Consider the following 24,475-nt stretch of genomic DNA (forward strand, 5'->3'; position numbering starts at 1 on the left):
GGATCCTGTCTAGCTGTGGCACTATCTTGTTCAGCTCTCGCCTACGTGTTGAGCTTTTTCTCAATGATTCCACCTACAACCAATGGGCAAGCATGCTTATGGTTCAGGAGCTATCGTGAGGTTGTAATCAACTCCACCTTTCTCTCCTTTGTACAGAGATGCATCATCTCTCAGCTGACACTTAACAAAAGTGCATGCAGATCAGAGGCTTCCAAGGGCGTCCTGAGGTCTCAGTGGTCCTCCCAGGATCCTGTTGAGTTAAAGGCCAAACGCCAGTCTAGCTCTCATCATAAGACTTTTTGGGGGACTGGAGAGATTGCTTGGTGGTTAAGAGTGCTTGCTTCTCTTGTAGAGGAACTAGGTTGGGTTCCTAGTACCCACATGGTAACTCACAACTGTCTGTAACTCCAGTGCCAGGCTTTTTAATGCTTTCTTCCTTCTTGGGCACTGGGCATACACCTGGCACTTACCCATATATGCTGGCAAACACTCATTCATATACATTTTTTTCATCTTAAGAAAAAAACTTTGTTTTTTGCATTTCAGCCAGAAACAATGAGTTTGCCAGCATCCAGGCTTATGGGAGTCCCTAGGGCTGATGATAATGCTGACGCAGCTGAGGTGGGGTTCCAAGCTTAGTGTGAACCTGTAGCTCACCCCCTCCCTGGCAGCTGTCTTACATCGACTGGATACCAGTGGTGTATGAACAAGCAGGAAAAAGTCAGGACAAAGAAAAGTGATAAGAGGGGCTGGAGAGATGGCTCAGAGGTTAAGAGCACTGACTGCTCTTCCAAAGGTCCTGAGTTCAATTCCCAGCAACCACATGGTGGCTCACAGTCATCTATAATGAGATCTGGTATTCTTTTTCTGGCCTATAGGCATACACGCAGGATGTTGTATACATAGTAAGTAAATCTAAAAAAAGATAGAAAAATGATAAGAGTACATGCTATTTCATCCTCATTCCCCAAAGGTTCTCCCACAGGCCAGGGTTTGACACCTCCCTCTCAGTATCTATGGCTAAACTAGTTCTAATCACACCTGCAAAGTGTTAGTCTGCATGTATAGAACCCCAGCTCCCACTAGAAAGGAACCCAGCACAGACTAACTGGGAAGGACTGTGCTTGATGGGAAGTGGGGCTTCTCTGCAAAGGAAAGAACGCAGCTTGCCCTGTTCCCTGCTCGCTGTCTCGCCATCCTAGCCTTCCTTTTCTCACACGTGGAACAGGACCCAGGCATCTGCTCAAAGGACTGTGCTGAATAGCTAGCTTGTCACACAAAAGGACTTTGAAAACTGTAGCGGGTCATAAAAACAGAACGCTGTCCTTGGTGTTTCCTTCTACCAGATGGAAAGAGCGGAACATAACCGCCCCGCATCCCACGTGCACACACACACTCCCTACGGGGGAGGGGAGCATCCACAGAACAAACACCTATCATCTTTACGGTTGGGGAGGTCAAAGTTGACTTCTCTTTGGTGGGCTCTATATTGAGGGATTTGTACCTGACTTTGGGAAATCTGCACTTCACTGAGATTATGTCTTATCTCTGGTTTTGCCAGTGTCCTCCCCCTTCCTCCTATATTACCATCATAACTATGAATAATAACCATATCTTCCCCTAATACATAAAGGGCATGCTGCATCCTCTTGGGTATATTCTTTCTTCTTTAGTTTCCTACCCTACAACAGGGTAGGTTTCCTTTTCCACAACCCTGGGCACCCATCTATCCCCATGCCTGACACACATTCTGTATGTCAGACAGGCTGGCCATACAAGAGTAGCATTTGCCCTGAGCCAGGATGAAAGACCCAGTTGTCTTTCCGTTGTGTCTTCCTGAAGCCTTTTTCCCTCTCTTCCACAGGTAGACTCCCAGGTATGGCTCCCTGCTGTCCTCACTGACTTCTGACGCTCTCCCTTGGTAAACGATTTTGCCTCTCACTGGGGTCTCCACATGTGTCTCCCAAGTCCACAAATCTGCTCTTGTTGTATGTTGAATCAGCTGTCTGCTTAGTGTTTCCAAACAGGTCAACAAACTAGGGTAGGATTTGTCATCTTGGTATGTGGACTAGACCCTACTAGGATTCTCTCTTTAACATCCACGAGGGGCTGCAACTGTGCAAACATCCTGAAGCATTTGGTCCTCATAGAGAAGCTTGGTGCAGCAGGCTCCTGTCCATTTAAGATGAGGACAGTAGTAAGGGGTACCCAGGGAGGACCTTAGACTCCTAAACTAGTCCCCAAATCTACCACAAGCTGATGCTTGCTGACTACATAGAGCTTCAAGGCATACCCTCTACCTCTCCTCATGAGAAAAAGGATGTCTTCTTTATCCAATAACCTGACCTGGTCATGTATTGATAAAAGATCTGAAGGCTATAGCAAGGATGGGAAGGGACAATGAACTTTAGAGGGCCTGACCTCACAGACACAAACCGTGCCATGATTGTGAACTCAGCAGTAACCTTTCTCTGCTGCCAAGAAGAGGGGATGATGCATGGGCCAGGGCCAAGATGTGGTCATAGCCTGCAAATCATAACAGTGCCCCACCCCAAGGCTGTTACAAGGTCCCAAGAAGTAGACAGTGTCTAAAGTACCATCTCTTACAGCTCCAAAATACAAAAAGTTGGCAGCAAAGAGATGTGTCCCTTAGCCACATCCCAGCCACAAAGCTAAGGCTTAGAATCTAACTCTGGTTCCTGGTACCCCAGCCATAGAAGGACACCTCGAAGGGTTCTGTGGGCATGTCTTCAGTGGATGGAATGGATCAGAGTTCCAGTTCCCTGAGCTGGGGGACACAGAACACAGTGAGAACTTCGGTGAGAAAAGGGTACAAGCCCCACCAGGAGAATAACAGGGCCAGTTCTGTACCTTCCCGGCCAAGAATTCGCACGAAGCAGGCTCCTCTGCACACTACACCAAGGTCTCCTATCACTCCCTAGTCAAACTTCTCACTGCCACAGAGCAAGTCCACTCTCTGAATGGGGATGCAGAGCTGCCCTTTTGGTAGACTGGCCCTATCATCCATTACTTCCATCAAAGGACCTAGGAAGACCAGGTCCCCAAACCTGCAAGGGCTGCTGTGAAGAACAGCAAAACTGCCTTGGAGGGTCCCCCTGCCCTCTGCTATAACCTGGAACAGTGGCCTACCTCTTGCCTAGCCTAGTCTTATCTCTATCCCTGGACAGAAACGTCTGCATTCCCTCTGCTCATCCCCCAGGGCAGAGTCCATCAATAACCATTTCATGGTGTATAACCATTCTAAATGGAATCACCACGCTCACATGTTGTAGGAAAATTTGTTTAGTAAGGGGTTTTTTATTATATAATATGTATGTGACATCTGGTAATAGGAATTGCGCTATATTTATTGTTATATCTGTAAGAAAATTTGAAATAAAAGGAAAATGATTGAGACCCATTATTTTTCAATGAGAAGGAATCCCGAGGCCCTGCTGAAGAAATGAAAGAGAGGGAGAGAAGAAAATTCAACCCTGCAGTCCTATGGCAGCCCAGAGCATGTGATAAAGGCTTAGAGGAGACCAACTGTGGGGACCCCAGAAGGAACTCAACACTGGAACACTGTCACTCATGTCCATGTCTTCTTTGCACATAAATAAGAAAGAAAACCAGAACCCCAGGATGCCATTAGATTAGCGAGATAAAATTACCTGCCAGATTTTTGTGCATCCACTGTAGCGTCTGGAATCTGTCAAGTCCAACCTTCTGACATCACGGCTCAATTTTTATCTTCTACAAAAGTGTTGAGCCACATCGCTGGCTCTCTTGGGATGTCCTGGGTATCCATGTGCCCCACAGACTACAGGTGGGATTCACCTGGTAGATAAGGTACTATTGGGGTTTTTGTTTGTTTGTTTGTTTAGTTTTGGATCGGAGTCATCGCTGACTCCTTCCCCAGAACTCGTAAATGCTGGTCAGGTGAGCAGAGAAGGGTCTAGAAGGCAGCGGCCTGCCCCTGGAGCCAGGTTTCATGCACGGGAAGAGCTTTCTCACAATGATCTTGTTTCTTCTAGTTCCAGAAGTTCCAGGAAAGACTGCCACCTGCATTTTTCTCCCCATTTAGAAACGCTGCCCAGGGCATAGACTATGTCTCCAAGTGCAACTTCACCAAATCATTTCATCTGAGCCCCGGGACCTATGTGGTGGTTCCCTCGGCACACCGCAAGGAAGTCGAGTTCCTGCTCCGAATATTCCTCAAAATGCCGGACAAGGACAGGTATAGAGCCCGGGGGTCCTGAGTGTTTTAGTGTCACATGCAGAACGTGGTGTACCAAGGACACTGTATGAGCCTTGCTCTTGAGACCCTCACTACAGCGGGAAATGAGAATGTTCATGAACCTAAAACTTGACCCCAACAGCAATGTAAAACTGCATGAAAGGAGAGAGTGGAGGAACTGCTTCTGTCCCTAGGAACTGGAAAGGGCTTCTCAGAGACAATGGCACTTGAGTTGGTCCTTGGAGGTAAACAGACATTAGTAACTTCAAGAGAAGAGCATGCGTGTAGAAAGATCCTGAGAAGAAGCAGACATAGCAGAGCCCAGAGCTTAGTGAGTAAGTTCGGTTAGTCATATGCATGGGAAGATGGTACCGTGAGTTAGATTCACTGGTCAGAACGTGGGGGCAGACCAGAAAGTCAGAGTGACCTGAAAAGCAAATTCTGATTCTACAGCGTCTTAAATGTTAAATCATGGGTGAAGTCCTGTCCCTTTGAGCCTGAGGCAGGAGTTAGAGAGGTCTTGACAGTGGACATGTAAAGGTAGCCATCACTGCCAATTCAAGATGGAGGATGAGGCAAGGGGCTTCTGCATCCTGGCAATAGAAATCACTGTCCGTGAGCATCTGAGGATGAACAAGTCAGTGGCTAGAAAACCAGACCATGCCCACCTCAAATGAACATGTGATCATCGTGACTCCTTCCATGACTGCCTTCTGCTCACCGGCACTGGAGATGTTAGGTGCCTTTGGGTGCCCTCCACAGTAGACTCCCGGGAATACGGTACGGGTCATTTTTGTCTCACTCTTCCCCTGATTTTCTAGGAATCTGAACAGCAGTTTCAACTTCAGAGCCCTTAAGGTAGGTGTGCAAGCCCTGTTTGCTGTCCTTATTCCCATCTCGCCAAGAGCTGCTTTCTCCTTCCTGCCCTTGCTATTGACCAGGGAAAATGGTAGGCTTCTGGCAGCTCTAAGGAACAGGGCAGAAGAGAAGACCAGCCCTCCCCCCAAGACCAGACTGGATTCAAATACCTTCCTTCTACCAAACTTTACTTTTCAAACCCCCTTCAAGTCTGATTTCCCCCCATTTCCCGACCCCTACAACCACCAGGTAAAGAATCTATCTTAGATTCGGGTGAGGCTAATTATACCCTTTCAACCAGGCCCGCTCTTACTGAAACAAGGCTACAACACCACATGAGTGGCCTCTTCCCCGGAAATTTGACTTAACAATTTTCCTTTTGCTCCAGGGAAGTCTTTTAGAAGAAAATGAATCCCAAAACAGCATTTTCTACAGATATGTGGATCAGGTATGTTGTCTAACACCCATGGACCTTACTCACCAGGAGAGTGGGCAGGGAGGGACTCCAGGGACAGAGCCATCTCCAGTTTGCTTGTCAGAATGCACGGAGTAAAAAGGACTTGACCATATCAGCCGCTTTCTCTCCTTGGACCAGCCCCAGAGGCTCCGACTGCCAAGCTGTAGGACAAGTGACGTCCCCATGAGGGTGGAATCCCATTGGAACAGAGAGCTTAGGAAGGGAGAGGACAATTATGGACTGTGTGTAAGGGATATAGTGTGGCTTAAGCCTTTAGACAAGCAGTTGGCAGCAGCCCTTGAAATCTTTCTCTGGCTCAGTCATCACCCCCCCACCACCCCACCAAACCTGGCATTGTTCCTCCCGGGAACTGGCCAGCTTCAGAAAGCCCCAACAGCTCTCTTCCTGCCAAGCCACCTATGTGCACATGGGGCTTTCCTAATGGTTTAATAAACTGTTATAAAGAACTCCTTGACTCCTCAGGATAAAAGAGCTGCCAGTGGCTCCGTGGGATGGGCCTTTTACCATTAATAACTGTGTCGGTGTGGGAAGCAGAAAGTGATATAGATGATTTTGTGTATCGTGAGCCAAGCAGAGGCTGGGGAAGGAAGGAAGGAAGGATGCCATCCCGTGCTTCTGTACTTGGAGGGCTAACGGCATGGCGGTATCTCGGGCACAGGTTGAACCCACAGACAAAGAAAGGGGGGGGTTACAGATAAGAGTGTGGCTGGAATGAGGGGTGAGTCCCACAAAGAGCAGCCCCTCAGCGCTTGCCCAGCATGCAGGCCAGCTCTCACTGAGACAAGACTGACCCAGAAGACCACTGCGCCCTGTCTGTGAATTCCCAAAGGCAGAGGCGACTTCATATGCGTTCCTCGTCCCCAAGCGCCGATCACCGTCCTTGGCCCAGAGGAGGTGCTCAATCATTTCTGTCAGGTTGAATTAAGACAGATTAGTTCCTCTGGAGCAGACACCCAAGCTTGGATTAGCTGCTCTGAAGTGGTCAGCGGGACCTGATTAGGATGCCTGGGACCAAAGCTTTTCCAGGGCAGGTGGTACGTTTCCACACAGGCCCATGTACCTCTAAAATAAAAATATAAATCTGTCGTATGACAGGATGGTACAGACTCCCTAGTCAGGACTTTCCCAAGAGATAGCCAAACGTTTGGCTCCCCCTAGAATGACTGCAGCTGGTATTGGGCATTGGTTGGAATTAGAATAAGACACCAATACAGTATCCTCTTAGGTAGGCAAGGTACCCTAGCAGCATCCTGTACAACATGCAAGCTATGCTCAGAGGTTGTGGCAGCCCAAGACATCTTTAAGCGAAGCATTTCTCATGCACATGTTGTTGCTTCCCCCATGACATCTCCCTCTGGCGTAACCAGCTCTATTAGCACAGTCATTTATCAGCCTCCGTTGCTGCGAGTTGCTTTCGTTAACCATGGCAGTGGGGATAGTATAACTAGGCCTGTCTCTCGGAAAGGGATCATGCATTTGAGCTCTAGATTCGACAGAGCAAACCTAACCACCATCCTCTATGAACTCAATTGGCAAGCATTTTCCAAACTCCCAGGACCTTCCCCAAGCATCTAGTTCACTACGCTTTGTCAGTTCCCCAGCCCCAACCTTTGAGGGTCCCATAGCTCATACATGCAATTCTCGGGGAACTTGTCTAAGCAACCACCATCGCTATCCCTGCCATCGGTGTTTCCAATGCTCCCAGTGGGGTGACAGAATGTAGAGTCCTGGTCCAAGCGGGCCCTAGGTGGGTAACATGGAGGAGGAAGCAGATGGGGTCCATGCTCTGTTCAGTTTGTCAGTTAGTGGGCAATCCCATGAAGGCAAGTCCCTCCTTAGCATACCAACTTCTGTGCAAGATTCTTTGGGGCAAAAAAAACAAAACTTGATTGATGTTGGGCACATCAACCCAGTTTCCCTGATATTCCCAAACTATGAGGTTAGAAGAAGGCCTGAGGACCAGCATGAGGTACTGGCATCTTAGAGGCTTGTGCTTCTTGCTGTGAGGCCTTACAAGGACAGGGTATGGGACTTCTTCTGCTTTCAGGGCAGGCGAAACCGCCAACCCTAAGAGGAGAAAGGGACAGTGTGTGGGGGCTGTGAGGGCAGTTATCTGTGAGGGGCTGGACTCAGGAGACCCCTTGGAGGCACATTCTGAGCCAAGGAATGACACTCTCCAGGTCTAACCACGGAGAAACCTTACTCTAGCGCTGGCTCACCCAAGTACAGCAGCCATGCTTCTCTGTAAAATAGTTGTCAAGGACACTGCCCACCAGACTACCCAATGTCTTCAGGGAACAGCTAGTGTCACGACCTCCTCCTGAGATCAGGCCTAGAAAACACCCTGCTTACCCACCACTTCAGCTGCTTTCTGCTGTTAATCTAGCAAAGCCTCAGTACCCGGAAGACCAAGGAAGGTGCCATGGTAGCAGTTTCTAGTGCCTAGGCTTCGGGCATGTTTAGTTCCTACTATCACACGCATGCACGCTGGAAGGCATCACATCTTCTCACAGTCCCTCTGGAAGTGGAGAACACACCTCAGTGCTTGCCATAGGCCTCCTGGGGGTGGGGGGCGGGGGCGCAATCTGCTAGTGCCAGCTGCAGTGAGAAGGGGAGGAAGAAGCATACTTTCTGTCTAATAATAAATGGAGGGGAGCAGCGTGACAGAGCCCACACCAGGAGTCCAGTGCCAAGACAGATATCAGGGAGTGGGTTATCAGCAGGGCCAGAACCCAGGGCAGGCCTGGGACAAAGAACAGGTAGACATGGGTAGACATGCTGCGGAAAGGAGGGGCTTAGAACCCAGAGAACAGCTACTGAATCAGGTGGATTTATCCCTTGGCTCCTGATTCCCATCTCATGCCCATTTTTCTCCTGATTTGGACCAGGGGCTGGACATTGATGCCACCCAACTGCAGAAACTTCTTAACCAAGAGTTCCAGTTCCTGACAGGTATGTCAGCTCAGAGTCCTGCTGGCTCCAGCCCTGTCTCCCAGGTCGCCATGCTCAATGGCACTTCCTCTCTTTCCTCAGGGTCTCCAGAGGACACTTTCTCCTTGGACCAGTGCCAAAGCATTGTGGCTCTGATGGATGTATCCTTTGCAGTCACCCCCTCCTGCAACCCTAGGAACCCGCCTGGCCTGAGGGCTTCCCCTGGGCTTCTAGTCATAGGTATCACATAGATCCTGTGCCTGTTCTCCCGACTTACTCTAGAATCTAGCTCATCGTGGCAGCCATGGTCACTACTGAGCAGACTGCCGGGACTCCTAAGGAAGTGCGTTTATAACGCTTGCAGCGGCCCTGAGGGTCCAACAGCTGTTATTCCATTCAACAATGAAGGACACGGAGGCCGCAGAGGTCAAGTACTTTTGCCCTGCTTCCACAGCTAGTTGAAACTACACAGGGATTTGAAATAGAAGTTTTAGCTTCCAAGCTTTCTGTTCTAACCTCCTCCTGTACTTCATACTCCAGTTGGAACTATTTTCCCTTTGCCCTTTCCTTCAACGCTGGAGAAATCTTTGCTGTTTGGGTTCCTTACTCAGAAGGCCCCTAATTTAAAAAGATAACCACTGAAAACTCTCGGACCTCCTTAGTCTGCAGTGCACGACAGTGGCGCCCCCTTGTGGTCCACATGATATTTTTGCACGTGTAGACCGTAGCCTTGAGGCGATTCAGTGGCTAGCCCAGTTCCACGGCCACAAGGAACAGGGCCAGGAATCAAAGTTTAATTACTTAACTCCCACCTTAACACCCTCCCCAAGGGGACTTTCTCCCCTACCCAACCGCTGTCTCTACCCAGGCCCGAGAGACACTGGCCATGTAGGATGGATCCCAAGCCCGGCAGCTTCTGCCCAGGCTGTGGCTGTCTCTAGAGAGAGACAGATCACCCCCCTCACACTTTTAACAAGGCTCGAGTGTGAATGCGAAGCCAGCTATTGTAGAACAAGAAGGCTTCTTGATGGAATCATAAATCAGTCCTGTCTTAGCTGACTGTGGTCTGGAGTCACCCGGAGACACAGAGGAATCCAAATGGCCCTTGCAGCCCTGTGGCTAGGGCACCTAGCCGGGGGAAGAAAAGAAAGGGCTAGAAAAGACCTATGTTTTGTACTGGGACAGTGCAAATGGGGCCTCCCCTGGGTTTGAGTGCTAGGGCAGGGTGCTAGCTCTCATAGTTCAATTAGTTCTCCTGCATTCGTTGCTTACTATAAGGGGAAGCAGTTCATAGGAATACACAGGAAGCATCCCGGTTACACACACGGCCCAGCGACATCACATTTACCCACCCACACTACATCTGCCTTGCAAGCCCCCTGCATGCTCCTCCCCAGCCTCTCCTGCCAGAGAACCCCGCCCAACTGGTGAAGGTTATGCTGTGGTGGGGGTGGGGGTCCCCTCTCATCTGCTGGTTACAACTGAAACTGATGCCTCTTTCTCAGGGTGCCTGCCTTTTTAACAATACATTTTATTCAGTAAAAACAAATCTAAACCAGGTCACCTTGAGACAGAGTGGGAGCCGGCTGGCCTGGGGCCAACATGGCACAGGGTTACTAGCTGAAGGATGACGCGGCTCTGGCTTTGCTGCTGGAGCAAACAGCTCCCCCTTCTCCACCACCCTCTGGACTGTTTGGCGCTTAACTACTCCTCCAGCTGAAGGTGAACGGGCGACTGGATCAGTATGAGTTTGCAAGACTGTGGAGTCGTCTCGTCCACTGCCAAGTACGGTCACGCTCTCTATGACGTGACTAACGCTCTTATCTAACCCAGCTGAGCAAATACGTATTGGGTGTCCCACCCTGGGGTATGAAATGATGGGGAGCATCAGCCCATCCCCAAAGTCACCTCACGTTTTACTTAGAGAGACGTACACGCAAACAAAGGCGGCAGTGCTGCCAGAGGGGCAGGGTGAGGAATGTTCTAGAAGGCCGGAGAAAAGAGGATAGCATGGGCAGTGTCTAGAATTGCCATGGTGCATGGTGTGCGTGTGTGTGTGTGTGTGTGTGTGTGTGTGTGTGTGTGTGTGTTCAAACACTCATTAGTCAGAACCCATCTGTTTCTGTCCCAATGCATCTGTGGGAGGACCTACCAAAAGAGATGTGGTTGGCCTATGGCCTCCCATTGTCCTCAGGACAAAATCTGAATGCATCAAAGCAGCACACAGACCTCTTGAGGTGAGCTTCTAATTTTAAGTCCAGAAGACGTCATTTTTACTCATCCTACTTCCTCTGAAATCCAACTCTAAGAGGCCTTGCTGTCCCCGATAAACCCTATGCCTCTGTTCCTCTGCTCTCCCATCTCCATACCCCAAGCCTGGCCATTTCTCACCCACCCTAAAAATACAGGAAGCTTTGGACATGCCTTCCCTGCCAAATCTTTCTTGCCAGTCCTTACGACCCAATTACTGTCTGCTCTGACCCCTCGTCTTCTGTGCAATACCTGTAGAGCAGATCACATTGTCTACCTTGATATTTTGAACTTTACCCTTACTTTAAAAGTTGTGCCTGTTGCTGATAGAAAACATAGATGAGGGGCTGGAGAGATGGCTCAGAGGTTAAATGCATTGCCTGCTCTTCCAAAGGTCCTGAATTCAATTCCCGGCAACCACATGGTGGCTCATAACCATCTGTAATGAGGTCTGATGCCCTCTTCAGGCCTGCAGGCATACACACAGACAGAATATTGTATACATAATAAATAAATAAATAAATAAATAAATAAATAAATAAATATTTTTTTTAAAAAAGAAAACATAGATGAGAAAAAGCAAACTCAAAAAAGAAACCATGGTTTGCCTCTTGCCAAAGGGAAAGCATTAAGACCCAGTTAATATGTTCCAGCGCGTGTCCTATAATAGGCACGTCTATACACATGAAACAAAAATATAACCTGGTCAGGCGTGATAGGCACATCTGTAATCCCAGCACTTAGGAAGCTGCAGCAGGAAGAGTATGAGTTTGAAGCCAGCTTTGGCTACATAGAGAAGCCCTATGTCAAATAGATAAATGAGTGCACAAATAAATATAAACATATACCTGCATACAAGCTGCTTTTACACAACAAAGAGCACCAACATGTATGTGTCTAATCATGTCTCTAGCTCTGAACACTTTGAAAGACTGGATTAAGTACGCCTGTGTGACTATGACAAGATGCGTCCCCTGACCCCTGACCCCGGACCACTGGGCTTCTCATCAGACACTAGAATGGTGGCCAAGTTGTTGTAGTTGTTTGGTTTTTAGTCTTTTCTCTTTTGCTCTTCGGGGGCTCACCCCTCGGCCTCCAAAAGAATACGCGGAGACTTATTACATATAAATGTCCAGCCTTAGCCTGGCTTGTTTCTAGCCAGCTTTTCTTAAATTATACCATCTATCTTTTGCCTCTGGGCTTTTACCTTTCTCTAGGTCTGTATATCTTTTCTTTCCTTCTTATTCTGTGTCTGGCCCCCAGCATCCTTCTCCCTCTCTTCTATTTATTCTCCCTGCCAGTCATCCCTGCCTATTTCTCTCTCCTGTCCAGCTATCGGTCATTCAGCTCTTTATTAGTTAAATCAGATGTTTCAAACAGGCAAAGTAACACAGTTACAGAGTTTAAACAAATGTAACACGTTGCATCTTTAAACAAACGTTCCACGGCATAAACAAATGTAACACATCTTCAGCTAACACTCCACAACAACAGGCTCCTTCTATGCTTGCATGGCTGGGTCCTCCAGGCCAGGGTCTTCCTCATGTTCATCTTGCCTCCAGAGAGAGGCCTCCACAGTGTGTATAACACAGCCGTGTTCAGAATTGCTCAATACATGGCCTAGCTAATCAGCGACTAAGTGAATGAGCTAATGTAATGGAAATCACCCGAAGTCTGTCTTCAAACCTATCAATAACCAAATAAGCCCGGGGGGTGGGGGCGGTTCTCAAGCTGTGGTCCTATATTTATTTTCCCCACCCCAGTTGGCCGTGTCTTGCATACCTGGGATTTCCTATTTGAACATGGAAAAGCTCCCAGGAGGCTGCAGTGTGTACCGACCTCAGTCAGGCACTCTGTGCTCAGCCCTGGGCAGCTGCCCACTTAATCCAAGACCTCATCTAGGAGGTGCACCATGGATCAGGATTCCAATGAACACTTGACAGAGAGGGAAAGTCTCCAGCATAAGCAAGAGTGGCTAGCAGTGGCTGCTGCGGCCATGCTGGGGCCAGGACCCAGCCCCAGCCCGCTGTTGGTCTTTTCTACACAGCTCTCTCTAAGGGACAAGAGAGAGGATTCACAGATGAGCCTGCACACTTATGTATTAGTGAACAACAAGCATTTCATGGATTTGTACTTTATCGGTGTTTGCTCCTCGGCTTCTTGTAACAAGCCTCGAAGGCAGGCACTGTAATTAGCCCTGTACTGCAGATGAGGAAACCAAGGCCTAGAAAGGTGGCGTAACTTGATGAAGATTAGTTCCGCAGTTGGTCAAGAGCTGAAATGGAACTTCCGCTCGGAGAGATGATCGATCACCTGTTTTGTCTGTGCACTTAACTGCTGGACACAAACCCTTTAGAGCAGTCGTTCTCAGCCCGTGGGTCATGACCCTTTTGGCAAATTTCTGTCTCCAAAAACATTTACATTACGATCATAGCAGCAGGAAATTTACAGTTATGAAGTAGCAATGAAAATAATTTTATGGTTGGGGGCATCACAACGTAAAACCTGTATTAAAGAGTTGCAGCATTAGGAAGGGTGAGAGCCACTGGTCTGGAGAGAAGCCTTGTGCTTTCCCAAAGACAGCCAAACTTCCCATGGGTCTGGAGTGAGAAGAGAAAGCTTCAGGTCCAGATGTGACCAGAATAACTGACTTAAAGGGTGTGGCCATTCCCATTTGCCCCATTCCTTCCCCTACCTCTCTGTAAGCTGGTTCCTTGTACACTTTAGTAAGGTGTCTTCTAGGGATGGAGAAGAGACTTACAAAACCTCTCCCAGTCACCTTCTGGGTCCTCACAGACTTCTTGCTTCTTTCCCTCCCCCACCCCCATCAGCATGTTTTCCAGAACATCCAGAGGAGCCCTGGAGTTCTCCTGAGCTCAGACCTATGGAAGGTCATAGAGAGTACAGGTAACATGGGCTCGTGATACCTGGATGACCGGGGGGCGTGGGGCATGCGTGAAGTCCTACATTCCCAGCCTTCCATAAGCAAGGTTGACACAGTGAGGGTGGGCAGATGGGAGAAAAGAGAGCTCTAGCTGTGTGTCCTCCACTACCTACACTGACCTTCACAGGTTCCCAGCACTCTAAACTCAGATGCGAGCCCTGCCTCCTGCCCCACTGTAGCCTGAACAGTCCTGTACCAATTTCCCTCCAACCCGGATCTTATTGAGTGGGGGAGGACCACATGACTGATGACCTACAAGGGATGGAGCTCATCTTTCAGGAGCTTCCAGCTCACTGACTGGGCTGTCAGGGTTAAATACCCACAGCAGGCTGGGGCTCTCACTTCTCTCTCTTCACATAAAGTTCATGGCTAAATTAAATCGAGAGCGAGCTTTCTGGCCTGGGGCAATGATAACAACAGTCTAGGGTGCAGAGTGCTTCATAGGTCACCGCAAACTGTTCGCATCGTCTCATTCCATTGTCTCTGCTCGGCCACGAACTGGGAAGGACAGGAAACATTGCTTCTTCCATGTGTGTGGGGAAGACACATCACACAAAGGTTATGTAAGAAAATGGCCACCTTCCTTAATAAACCATAGACTCGTGTTCCCCCAGGTTAACTCTGAAAAAAAGCCCCTCCATAATTCTTCTTCTCACGTTCCTGGTAGAGAAAGGGGTAGAAATGCAAGACACTGCTCTCCATTTGAGCAGAGCTTCTCCCCTAGTTACGACAGTCACTGTGCACCCCAGTGTCACGGCTCTGCAGCATAGCAGAAGGCTGAGAGACTCAGCTGAGCTGCCCTAGAGTGCCCTGCCAGGCTTGGGAGAGCTAGGAAGGCTCAGCTTTCCCTCCATTTCCAGCAAGCTCCAGGGATTAATTTCTGGCTAACATGGGACCACACTTGGAACACCATTGAAGAACCAATTAAAGACAGAATCACCAAAGCAGCCTAACTGACCCAGAATAGAACAAGGGGGTGAAGTGGGGACCACTTCCACTTCAACTCAGCAGCTCAGAGGTTAGGTAGGTTGCTGTCAGGAAAACTCAAGCCCCAACTGAAGGCTATCTGGTTCCTACGTTATCAGCTTCACTGCAGAAGTCAAGTGTGACTCTAACTACATGTGGCCCATGAGCCCCCAAGCTCATCCTTACATAGATTTCAGGTGTCTGCCTGCTCACCAGAGCAATAACTGTTGGCCACTCTGCACTTGTCACCTGTGTGGCTGGCGACTCCCTGGAGCTTATAACTAGAGATGCAAAATGACAAGGTCAAAGGTGACAAGGGCAAGAGGCTTATCTTCTGCCCAGTCAAGGCAGCCTTCTGAGTTGTGTCTCCCTTCTGTGCCCCAGCCTTTCCTTGGATGGGCACTGTAGAAATGAACCTCCATCTTTCAGGGAGACCACACCCGCCTACATTAGCAGCACCCATATACAGGGCTTATAGGGAGTCATGACATCTAGCTGGAAGACAGTTTAATTGATCACCAGAAGAGAGAAACCTGGCAGAGGCAGGGTTGGACTTCAGCCCTTAGGTGTCCTGGCAGCTCCATGCTGCATGGGGATTATCCAATTATTGGAAAAAACAATGTTCCAGTGTCTTGAGTCCCTTGAGCTGGCCTCTGGCCGAGCTGCAGGCTTGCGACTCTAGGACACAACAGCCAGCGATCAGGAGAAAAAGGCCAGGCCCTGAGTGAGGTGGCACTGGCTGACCTACTGGACTGAGCAGGGGACGTGGTGGGAGGCTGCTAGACCCTCGTGACAGGTTTATTGACCCTCGTGAAGCAGAGGATCACCCCATCTCCAGTGTCCGCTTAGCTCACCAATTCGCCTTCCCATCCCAGACTTCCTTTCAGGAATCTTGGTCGGCAATGAGCTGCTGAGTCTCATGACACTCCGGTACAGTGACAGCGCTGGCCGAGTCAGCTTTCCCAGCCTCGTCTGCTTCCTGATACGACTAGAAACCATGGCAAGTAAGTGACCCTGGGGGCATTCTGTAGAGCTTCCCAGTGACCCATGGCCAGGAAAGCAGTGATGCCCCCGGGACCTGGGTGAAGACTCAAGAGTAGGCAGGCTGGTGTCTTGCCTGAGACTCCCCAGATCTAGGAGTGAGACTGTCCGTAGTGCTGTGGTGAGGGATAGGGTAGAGACTGAGGTCTGCAAACCCCCGTGCAAACACACGGCTGCTGTGAGGTTGACTGAGGTCTGCAAACCCCCGACACGGCTGCTGTGAGGTTGACTGAGGTCTGCAAACCCCCGTGCACACACACGGCTGCTGTGAGGTTAACACATCTGAGAAACCATCTGGCCAAGAGAAAGACTGGGACCCTCCCCAACCAAAGCCAACAGAACGGACGGTACATTCTCAAAGGGAAAAGAAAACAAAAATCCCATAGCATGGAAATTTGTGTGGTGCCTGGTTCTATGTAAATGACACAGAAAGCCGTACCGCCCTCCTAACACCATGCCATTGAGATTCTAGCCTTCCTCCAAGTTCTGGCCTGCTTCCTCTCTTGGAAGTTGTCTTACTTTCCTTCACCGTTGCTATGATAAAATACTCTGACCAAAGCAACCTGAGGGAAATGAGGCTCTGTTTTGTTTTACTTGTTTTGTTTTGCTTTCTGGCTCATAGTCGCAGGTTAGAGTCAGGGAAGACAGGATAGCCAGAATTTGAAGCCACTGGTTATATTACAGCCATAACCAGGATGAAGGCAGCAAATGCATGCCCTTTCTCTACTCACACAGTCCAGGATCCCAGCCAGGGGATGGTGCCACCCATGGTGGTCTTCCCATCTCAGTGAATACAGTCAAGGGGGAGAGGTACATGGACTCTGGAAGGGGAGAGATGAGGATAATCCCAACTGTCCTGATGGGAGACCCTTAAGCCACCCCATGGCATAGAGCTAGATGAAACGGGAGAACAGAGTAAAGCACCCGCTGGGGACAGTGACGACTTAGGACCTCCTCTCAACCCCTCAAAACCTTTCTACCTCTATCCTAGAGGCATTCCGCAACCTCTCCAAGGATGGCAAAGGAGTCTACCTGACAGAGATGGAGGTAAGGCATCTTCCCCTCCCAGAACCAGGCACAGTCCCAGGCTACAATCTCCTGATCCAGTTCCAAGGGACATTTTTCTCCCCGGGGTACTGAATAGTCCATCAAAGGCCAGCCAGGCTGGGGCGGAGGGGGGTGGGGGGACCTGCCTCCAATTACTGCCTTTATATATTGCGGGCTGCCAGGCTGCTTTAGGATCTTGGCAGAGAGATTTTATTTTTTTTTCAATAGCTTAATAAAGCAGAGGATTATGTGGGAGTCATAAATCCAAGAGAGAAGTAAAGAACAGTCCACCAAGCTCACTGTACATTAAGCCTGAATTTTAGAGCCATCTAACCAGTCAGCTGGTCAACTCCCATACACCTCTCTCTGCTGGGCTATTTAGAAAATAATATATGCCCTTCAATTGCTCAGTTGGTGGCATGGGGGACTGTAGAGGAGTTACCTAGAAAGCAGAGGGAAGATGTGCTGTGGCAGAACACTGAGGGCAGAGTGAGCTGGGGAAAGGCCTTGGTACTGAACTGAGACCTTCTAAAGGAGGGCTATATATTTGCCCTGATCCACGTGAAATGAACCAGCTTTAAGAACTGGTTACTCAGGGTTGAGGCTCAGTCAGTGAGTACTTATCACACAAGCATGAGGACCTGAGTTTAGAACCCTAGCACCCACATAAGAAGCCAGGCATAGTGGTGAATGCCTACAATCCCAGAGCCCTGGAGAGGTGGAGACAGGGGGCTCTGAGGAGTTTGCTGGCCAGCTAGCCTCACCCAATTGGTACACTCTGGGTTCAATGAGAGACTCCATTTCAAAAAGTAAGGAAGACACCTGGCAGCAACATCTGCCCCCAAACACACAATTTACAGATACATGAATCTCCATATATAAAGACTTACACACCAGAGAGAAGGGAGGGGAGAGGAAGAGAGATAGCCATTCTAATGACGATGCTTATTTCTCAGTGGATGAACCTGGTCATGTATGGCTGAGGTGAGGGGTCCAGCCGAGCCCTCTGGACCAGGTAAGACATGGCAGCACTCAAGTCCTTTCTTCTTCCTCCGAACAGTGTCCCTCTTTTTCTAAAAATGACACGTAAGACTCCCTGGAGACAGCCTCTCAGAGATACCGGAAGGCTTATTTTGTGAGCTAAGGCCCTGCTGCTCACGGCTTCTGGGTTTCAAGGCCAAATGCTCAGATTTTATCAGGACACATTCATGAAGAGCACAGCCTGAAAGTCATGAATGAGAGATTTACAACATTTAATTAATGTTCCAGAGAGAAAGGGTGGTGACTCATTCCAGACAGGGACCAGAAATGGTGGAAACAGAACACTGCAGAGCTACGCAAACACTTGACCTTGGGGGAAAGGAGAGCTGGCCACCCCACTGGCTCTACCATTGTCTAGCTGGCTTGGGACAGAAGTGGATGTGTGTAGTCATCAGCATGGATACTTCTAGTCTGTGCTCATCAACAAACACATTGCCATTTCTTCTTGACTTCTATAGAACAAACTAGAGTTACAGAAAATCTGTTATCACATTGCCCAGTCCTGCCACAGCCGAATTCTGACTGAGTGAGTGTTCTAAAATTCTGACGAGCTTGAGGATTTATCTTCCCATTTTCTGGGAATCTTCAAGTCTATATATTCCTTATTTAGAGACAAGCATCTTAGTCTCTGGAAATTTCTAACACCCTTCCATAGAAACTCTACCCACTAGAACACTGTAGAAATAAAGACTGGACATTCCAGACCTAGAGGTCCTTCAACACCTTTGTTGCCTGACCCAAAGTCTCTCTTATTTGGTTATCACTGTTGGTTCTTCATGGAACAATACTGTGGTCAAAGCCCTCTCTACAATATACTTGTGGCTGTGACAAAATGCTTGACAACAGCAATTAACAGAAGAAAAGGTTCATTGATATGGGATGTCCTTTTGTATATGTGTTGCTTTCATTGGTTGATGAATAAAGCTGTTTCGGTCCATAGACAGGCAAAATATAGCTAGGCAGAAAATCCAAACAAAGATACAGAAAGAGAGAAGGTGGAGTCAAGGAGATACCAGGTAGCTAGCCACTGCATCAGCAAGATGTGAGGTAACAAGCCATGAGCCCTCAAGCCTCATAGTGAAATATAAATGAATAGAAATGAGTTAGTCTATAGTTATAGCTAGCCAGTAAACTCCCTAAGCCATTGATCAAACAATAATTATGTTTAATATTTAGCCTCTGAGTGATTATTTCATAAGCGATTGCAGGGACCCAATGGGCAGAGAGAACTCATCAAGTGGGACCCAGCTAGCAAAAACAAAAAACAAAAAAAAAAACAACCTTCCATCTACAGTTTGTTTCTGTTTGAAAAAACATGGTATGTCATGGTAGGGAAAGCATGGCAATGGGAACTCAGGGTGGCTGGTGCTTTGCATCCACCGGCAGGATACACAACTGGTTCTAAACACAGATCTTTTTTTGTTTCCCAGCCTCCCAGACCCAAATAATCACACAGAAACTACATCAATTACAATACTGTTTGGCCAATGGCTTAGGTATATTCCTACCTAGCTCTTACATCTTAAATTAACCCATTTCTATTAATCTATATATCGCCATGAGGCTGTGGCTTACTGCTAATGTGGCACCTTTCTCCTTCAGCAACTACATGGCATCTTGTTGACTCTGCCTACTCTTTCCATATATCTCTGTTCATATTTCCCACCTGGCTTTACTCTGCTAAGCCATTGGTCAGAAGAGCTTTATTCATCAACCAATAAAAGCAACACACATAGAGAAGGACATCCCAGGCAAACTGGTTTTCTTCTTTTTTCCCCATTTTTTTGTTCAGTGTGGGACTGTTCATGGGATGGTACCTCCCCAACACATTTGGAACATGTCCTACCCACTTAGTCAGTTCTCTCTGAAATACCCTCTCTGGAAATACCGAAAGTGCACTCCACTAATCCCATAGATGTTTCTTACTCCAATCAAGTTGATAATCAAAATTCACCCCCACACCCTCTGAAATATTGTTGCTTCTGGACATGGTCTTTGTATAACCTATGAATCGTGTGTGTTCCTTGAAACCGTGAGAAAGGTGTTTGCATGAAGATATAATATTTGTGCATCAATGCTTCCTGATGAACATTTGATGGTTACTAGTGATTACAGATTGACAAGAGTCAATTTTACTCAGCTGCATTGAATTCCCCTTTCGCTCCTTTTAAAAACAGATCATTTCTAATTTTATTGTGCCTGTCACTGCCTACATGGATTTTAATGCAAAGAATGACTCTTTAATTGTATCTTGAAGCTAATTTGGCACACGGGGTCTACATCCTTGAACTTTTGAAGTCACAGAATTCTCTCTATCTTGTCTCTTTTGGGAGTTCCAATTCTCTTTTCACTAATTTTTCCAGTTTCCTGTTCTGAAGAATGTACAGAGAGGGGGTATACATATGTATTTATCTCTTGCATTAATGCCATCATGACCCTGAGAGTGGACCCTCTCCCTTGTCCATAGACCACTCTCTGACATCACAATATGGCACATATGCTTTTACATGTGGCCCATAAGCTACAATGAGGAACTGGAGGTGACAAGGTGAAGAAGCTCTGCCTGAAAATGTACAAATCCACCTGCTTTGGAAACACCCCCTCCTCCTTCCTTGTCTTCTGTTACACAGCATCTCCCTTTGGATCTCCCTCTGGGCGTGTTCCATAACTCATTACCATCACCTTTGCAAGGACCTGATTGAATGAATTTTTCTCCTCTAGCTTCTGAACACTAAACTGCTCTCTCTCTCTCTCTCTCTCTCTCTCTCTCTCTCTCTCTCTCTCTCTCTCTCTCTCCTTTCTCAAGTGTTCTAAGCCTCATTCAAGCACATGCATCCTTTGAATTTCTCCCACCTCACAATCCCTTCTGGTTGTTACCACCCCTCTCCTCCCAACACAGCCAAACTTCGTAAAGGAACTCTGTCTCCACATCCTGCTTCCTACTCTCTCTTCAGACTACTCCTGTCTGGATTTCTTAGAAATCATCTGTCTCCCTGGATTTTGCATTGGTTTTTGAGCTTATTTTTTTATATCCATTCATATCCCTTAAATCAATTTTCTGAAGCCAGAGCTATGCTTTTAAAGTTCAAATTAATTTACTGCATTCCCCAAGTTAAAAACCCTTCTTGCCATACAAGGTAATTCTAGAGTCCTTAACATCGATCCCTGGATTGATGTACCATGTGCCCCTGCCCATCCCTCTGACCACACCTTGATCCTCCATCTACATACACCATGTATGGTTAATACCATTGCCTTCTATGGTCTGTTATTCCCAGCTTTGGCTCTCAGGCCTTACTGTCTGCTCTGCCCTGGCTATTAGTAGTGCAACACCTACCCTTTCTTGCTGTAGCCCGACTGGCAACTCCCATAAAATTCCTTACATACCCTTCCCCCAGTTACAAAACTCAACACGTAGTTTTCTTGTTGCCAATTTTCTCCTTTTTAGAGAAATGCAATCCACAGCATACTTAAAGTATGGAGTTCAAGCGGGGCATGGCGGTACACCCCTAGAAACCTAAGGTTCAGGAAGCAGAAGTGGAAGGACCATACATTCCAATCCAGCCTGGGCTACGTCGTGAGTTCCAGACCAGCTACATGAGGAGACACCGTCACACGAAAGTGCTGCATTTGTGGCTTTAGCATAATCGCAGGCCTGCAGGAACATTCCAGTAATATCATTTTAGAGCACCTTCATCTCCACATGAGGAAATGCGATGCTCGCCCAGCAGTCACTCCCCAGGCGCATCCAACCTTTAGTCTTAGGAAAGCACTAACCTACATCATGACTCTGTGGGTTGGCCTATTCTGGGTGTTTCATACAAGTGGAATCATGAAATGAGTGGCCCTTAGTAACTGTGTCTTTCACTTTGCACAATGTTTTCAGGGTTCATCTACAGTGAAGCATGCCTCAGTGTTCATTTCACTTTAGTTCTAAGTAGGAGTTCATTGGTGCTATGCCATATTTGATTCATTATTCAACAACTGGTAGATGTTGAAGTTATTCCTACTTCGTGACGACTATCATTAGTTAACATATTGGGAGTGTTTGCAGGCCAGCCTCAAGGTGGACGTGTTTCGCTGCACTTGGCTATATAGCTAGGGATTGGGCCTTAGGATCACATGGTAACTCTGTGTGACATCCTGAGCAGCGGCTTGCCTTATCATCTTCCCGACAGCAATGGATGGTGTTTAAGAAGCATTCAGTGTTGTCTGTCTCTCTGGGTGTGAACTGGTACCTCACTGTGGGTTTGACTGGCACTACCTTGATACCAAATGATGTTGAGTCTCTTTCCCATTGATTATAGGTTAATCATATGTTTTCTTTAGAGAATTCTATTCAAATCCTTTCTGTATTTTGAAGTTGATTATATTATTATGATGTATTAATATCTTCTTGACACTGAGTTGTAAGAGTTATTTTCATACTTTAGTCCCTAATCCCTTATCACATATGCTGTCGACTTTTATCCTGTTCTTTAAAGTTATCTTTTCAATTTTTTAATTTTAATTTTTGTTTAGTTGTCAATCAAAAATTGTTTTCACTTAATATATTTTATCCTATTTATCCTTTCCCAGTTCCTCCCCACTTTGTATTTTGGTGGGGTTTTGCTTGGTTTTTGTCTTTTCAATTTGGGGTGGTATCGTTTGAAGTTCACAAGATTCTAGGTTTGATGAGGTCCTACCTTGCCCATTTTTCTTTAGTTATTTATACTTTGGGTGTTAGCTCTCAAGATCTCCAGTCTTGAGTCACAAATGATTACTCCTGAGTCTCTTACAACATTTTTTTTTATAATTTCGCCTTTGTCATTTAGGATTTTGAACTATTTTGAGGTATTTTTTGCCTGTATATAACGGGAGTCTAGCTTTATTCTTTCACATGTGGCCATCTGGTCTTCTCTGCACCCGTTGCTGAAAAGACTCGCACCCTGCTGTCTTTGAACATCCGCTCATCCTACTGTGAGGATTTAGTTTATATTTGCAGTCTTATCCTGGGGTTACGGGGGTGATATAGATCACAGCAAGTATTCAATTAATTGGGAAATATCATATTCACAACATCGAGTTTCTGAATTTGTAGATACAGAACATGCTTCAATTTTAAATCTTTAGCTTCTCTTAGAGACGCTTTCCTGTTTTCAGTATGGAAGGTCTGTGTGCCTGTGTTAACTGACTTCTGAGTTTTGTGTTCCTTTGGATGCTATTGTGAGCAAAAAAGTTTTCCTATCCCTTCTCAGTTAATCATTGCTAGTTTTTAGCAATACGTTGAGTTTTGTATACTGATCTTACATCTTATGCCCTTTCTAAACTCATTCATTAGCTCCGGTTTTAAAGGGGTTCCTTTGGATTTTAAAGATATAAAATCATATCTGAAAGTAGTTTCATTTTTTTTTACTTTCCAAATTGTATCAGTTTATCATTTTGGGTTTTTGTTTCGATTTCATTTTCTTTTTTTTTAAGCCCTTGATTTATTATCCAGGATAGGACTTCTATTACAATTTTGAACAGAAATTTAAAAACAAACAAACAAAAAATGAACAAAACCCCAGACATCCTTATGTTCCTGATCTTGGAAAAGAAGCCCAGGCTTTTACTATTCCATATGATGTTAAATTTTAAGGTACTGTTTTAGGGGAGTGGGAATGGAGTATTTTTTAATGTTACAACAAATACTGTATGATGGTATCCCCATTTTATAATTGAGAAAGTTCCTCAGGGTTGCAAGACTAGTTAATAGTGAGGGGGGATTTAATAGCTAGGTCTGTAATTTTCCTACTTTCCTATGGTACTTTTCCCACGATGTGTGCAGTGGTTGAACTGTATTGTGTTCATGTCTAGATGACAGTCTGTTTAGTATTCAGAAAACATCGCATCTAAATTTCATTCAGAAATGAGTATTCCAGAGCCATGCACAATTGTGTGCATGATGGATTTTTCCTTTTTTATTATTTGAAAAATTTATACATGCATATAATGTGTTTTAGTCAGATCTATCCCCCATCGCACCCCCCCCCATAATTCCTCCTATGCCTCCCCAAGACACTTTCCCCTTCAAAGTTAACGTGCTCTTCTTTAAAAAAAAAAAAACCTACTGAGTCTACTTAGTGCTGTCTTATAGGCACTTGGGTGTAAGGACCAACTGTCGGAACCTGACTATCCTCTTAGGGGCCACATCTCTGAAGAAAACAGACCCTCCCTCTCTCAGCAGACTGGGGGAGTCCCTCTCTCACCAATTTCCAATAGCTCCTCAGCTAGGGGCAGGATTTTGTGACCACCTCCCATTTCATGCTGCGATCTTGTCTACCTTGACCTTGCATGGTAGCTTCTGTGAGTTCGTATGAACAACGTCCCTGTTGAGTCTAGAAAATAGTGTTTCATAATAGTGTTCCACCACCTCCAACTTTTGTATTCATTCTGCTCTCTCTTCCACGATGCCCCCTGAGCCTTGGGAGAAGGGGTGTGATAGTCCCAGTTAACTTTGAGTTTTTAATAGATACCACCCATCAGGTTAAGGATCTGTTTGTAGTTGGCCGATACACTTTTAGCTATTTGCTCAATGGCCACATCCCCTGACATATGCTAAGCCTGCCTGTGTCTTAATTGTGGCCACCTCAGCACAAAGTAAACTGTGGGCAAAGAGAATCACTCAGTAACCATTCCCCGGGTTTCCAAAGACATTGTG

General features: G+C 46.9%; 1 protein-coding gene across 1 annotated transcript in view; it reads left to right on the top strand.

Moving 5' to 3' along the window:
* The window catches only part of Capn13 (calpain 13), a 61,490-nt gene extending 43,755 nt beyond the window's left edge, over positions 1 to 17,735 (top strand). Inside the window, exons 11-21 of the mRNA XM_005367973.1 lie at positions 1,865 to 1,876; positions 4,035 to 4,237; positions 5,059 to 5,095; positions 5,484 to 5,543; positions 8,462 to 8,525; positions 8,607 to 8,665; positions 10,221 to 10,289; positions 13,586 to 13,661; positions 15,540 to 15,668; positions 16,697 to 16,752; positions 17,709 to 17,735. Coding sequence (XP_005368030.1) covers positions 1,865 to 1,876; positions 4,035 to 4,237; positions 5,059 to 5,095; positions 5,484 to 5,543; positions 8,462 to 8,525; positions 8,607 to 8,665; positions 10,221 to 10,289; positions 13,586 to 13,661; positions 15,540 to 15,668; positions 16,697 to 16,752; positions 17,709 to 17,735 — 792 coding nt within the window. The remainder of the gene's footprint in view (positions 1 to 1,864; positions 1,877 to 4,034; positions 4,238 to 5,058; positions 5,096 to 5,483; positions 5,544 to 8,461; positions 8,526 to 8,606; positions 8,666 to 10,220; positions 10,290 to 13,585; positions 13,662 to 15,539; positions 15,669 to 16,696; positions 16,753 to 17,708) is intronic.
* The last annotated feature ends 6,740 nt before the right edge of the window (positions 17,736 to 24,475 follow it).

This window comes from Microtus ochrogaster, unplaced genomic scaffold (genome assembly GCF_000317375.1).
Source record: "Microtus ochrogaster isolate Prairie Vole_2 unplaced genomic scaffold, MicOch1.0 UNK26, whole genome shotgun sequence".
NCBI classification, from domain to species: domain Eukaryota; kingdom Metazoa; phylum Chordata; class Mammalia; order Rodentia; family Cricetidae; genus Microtus; species Microtus ochrogaster.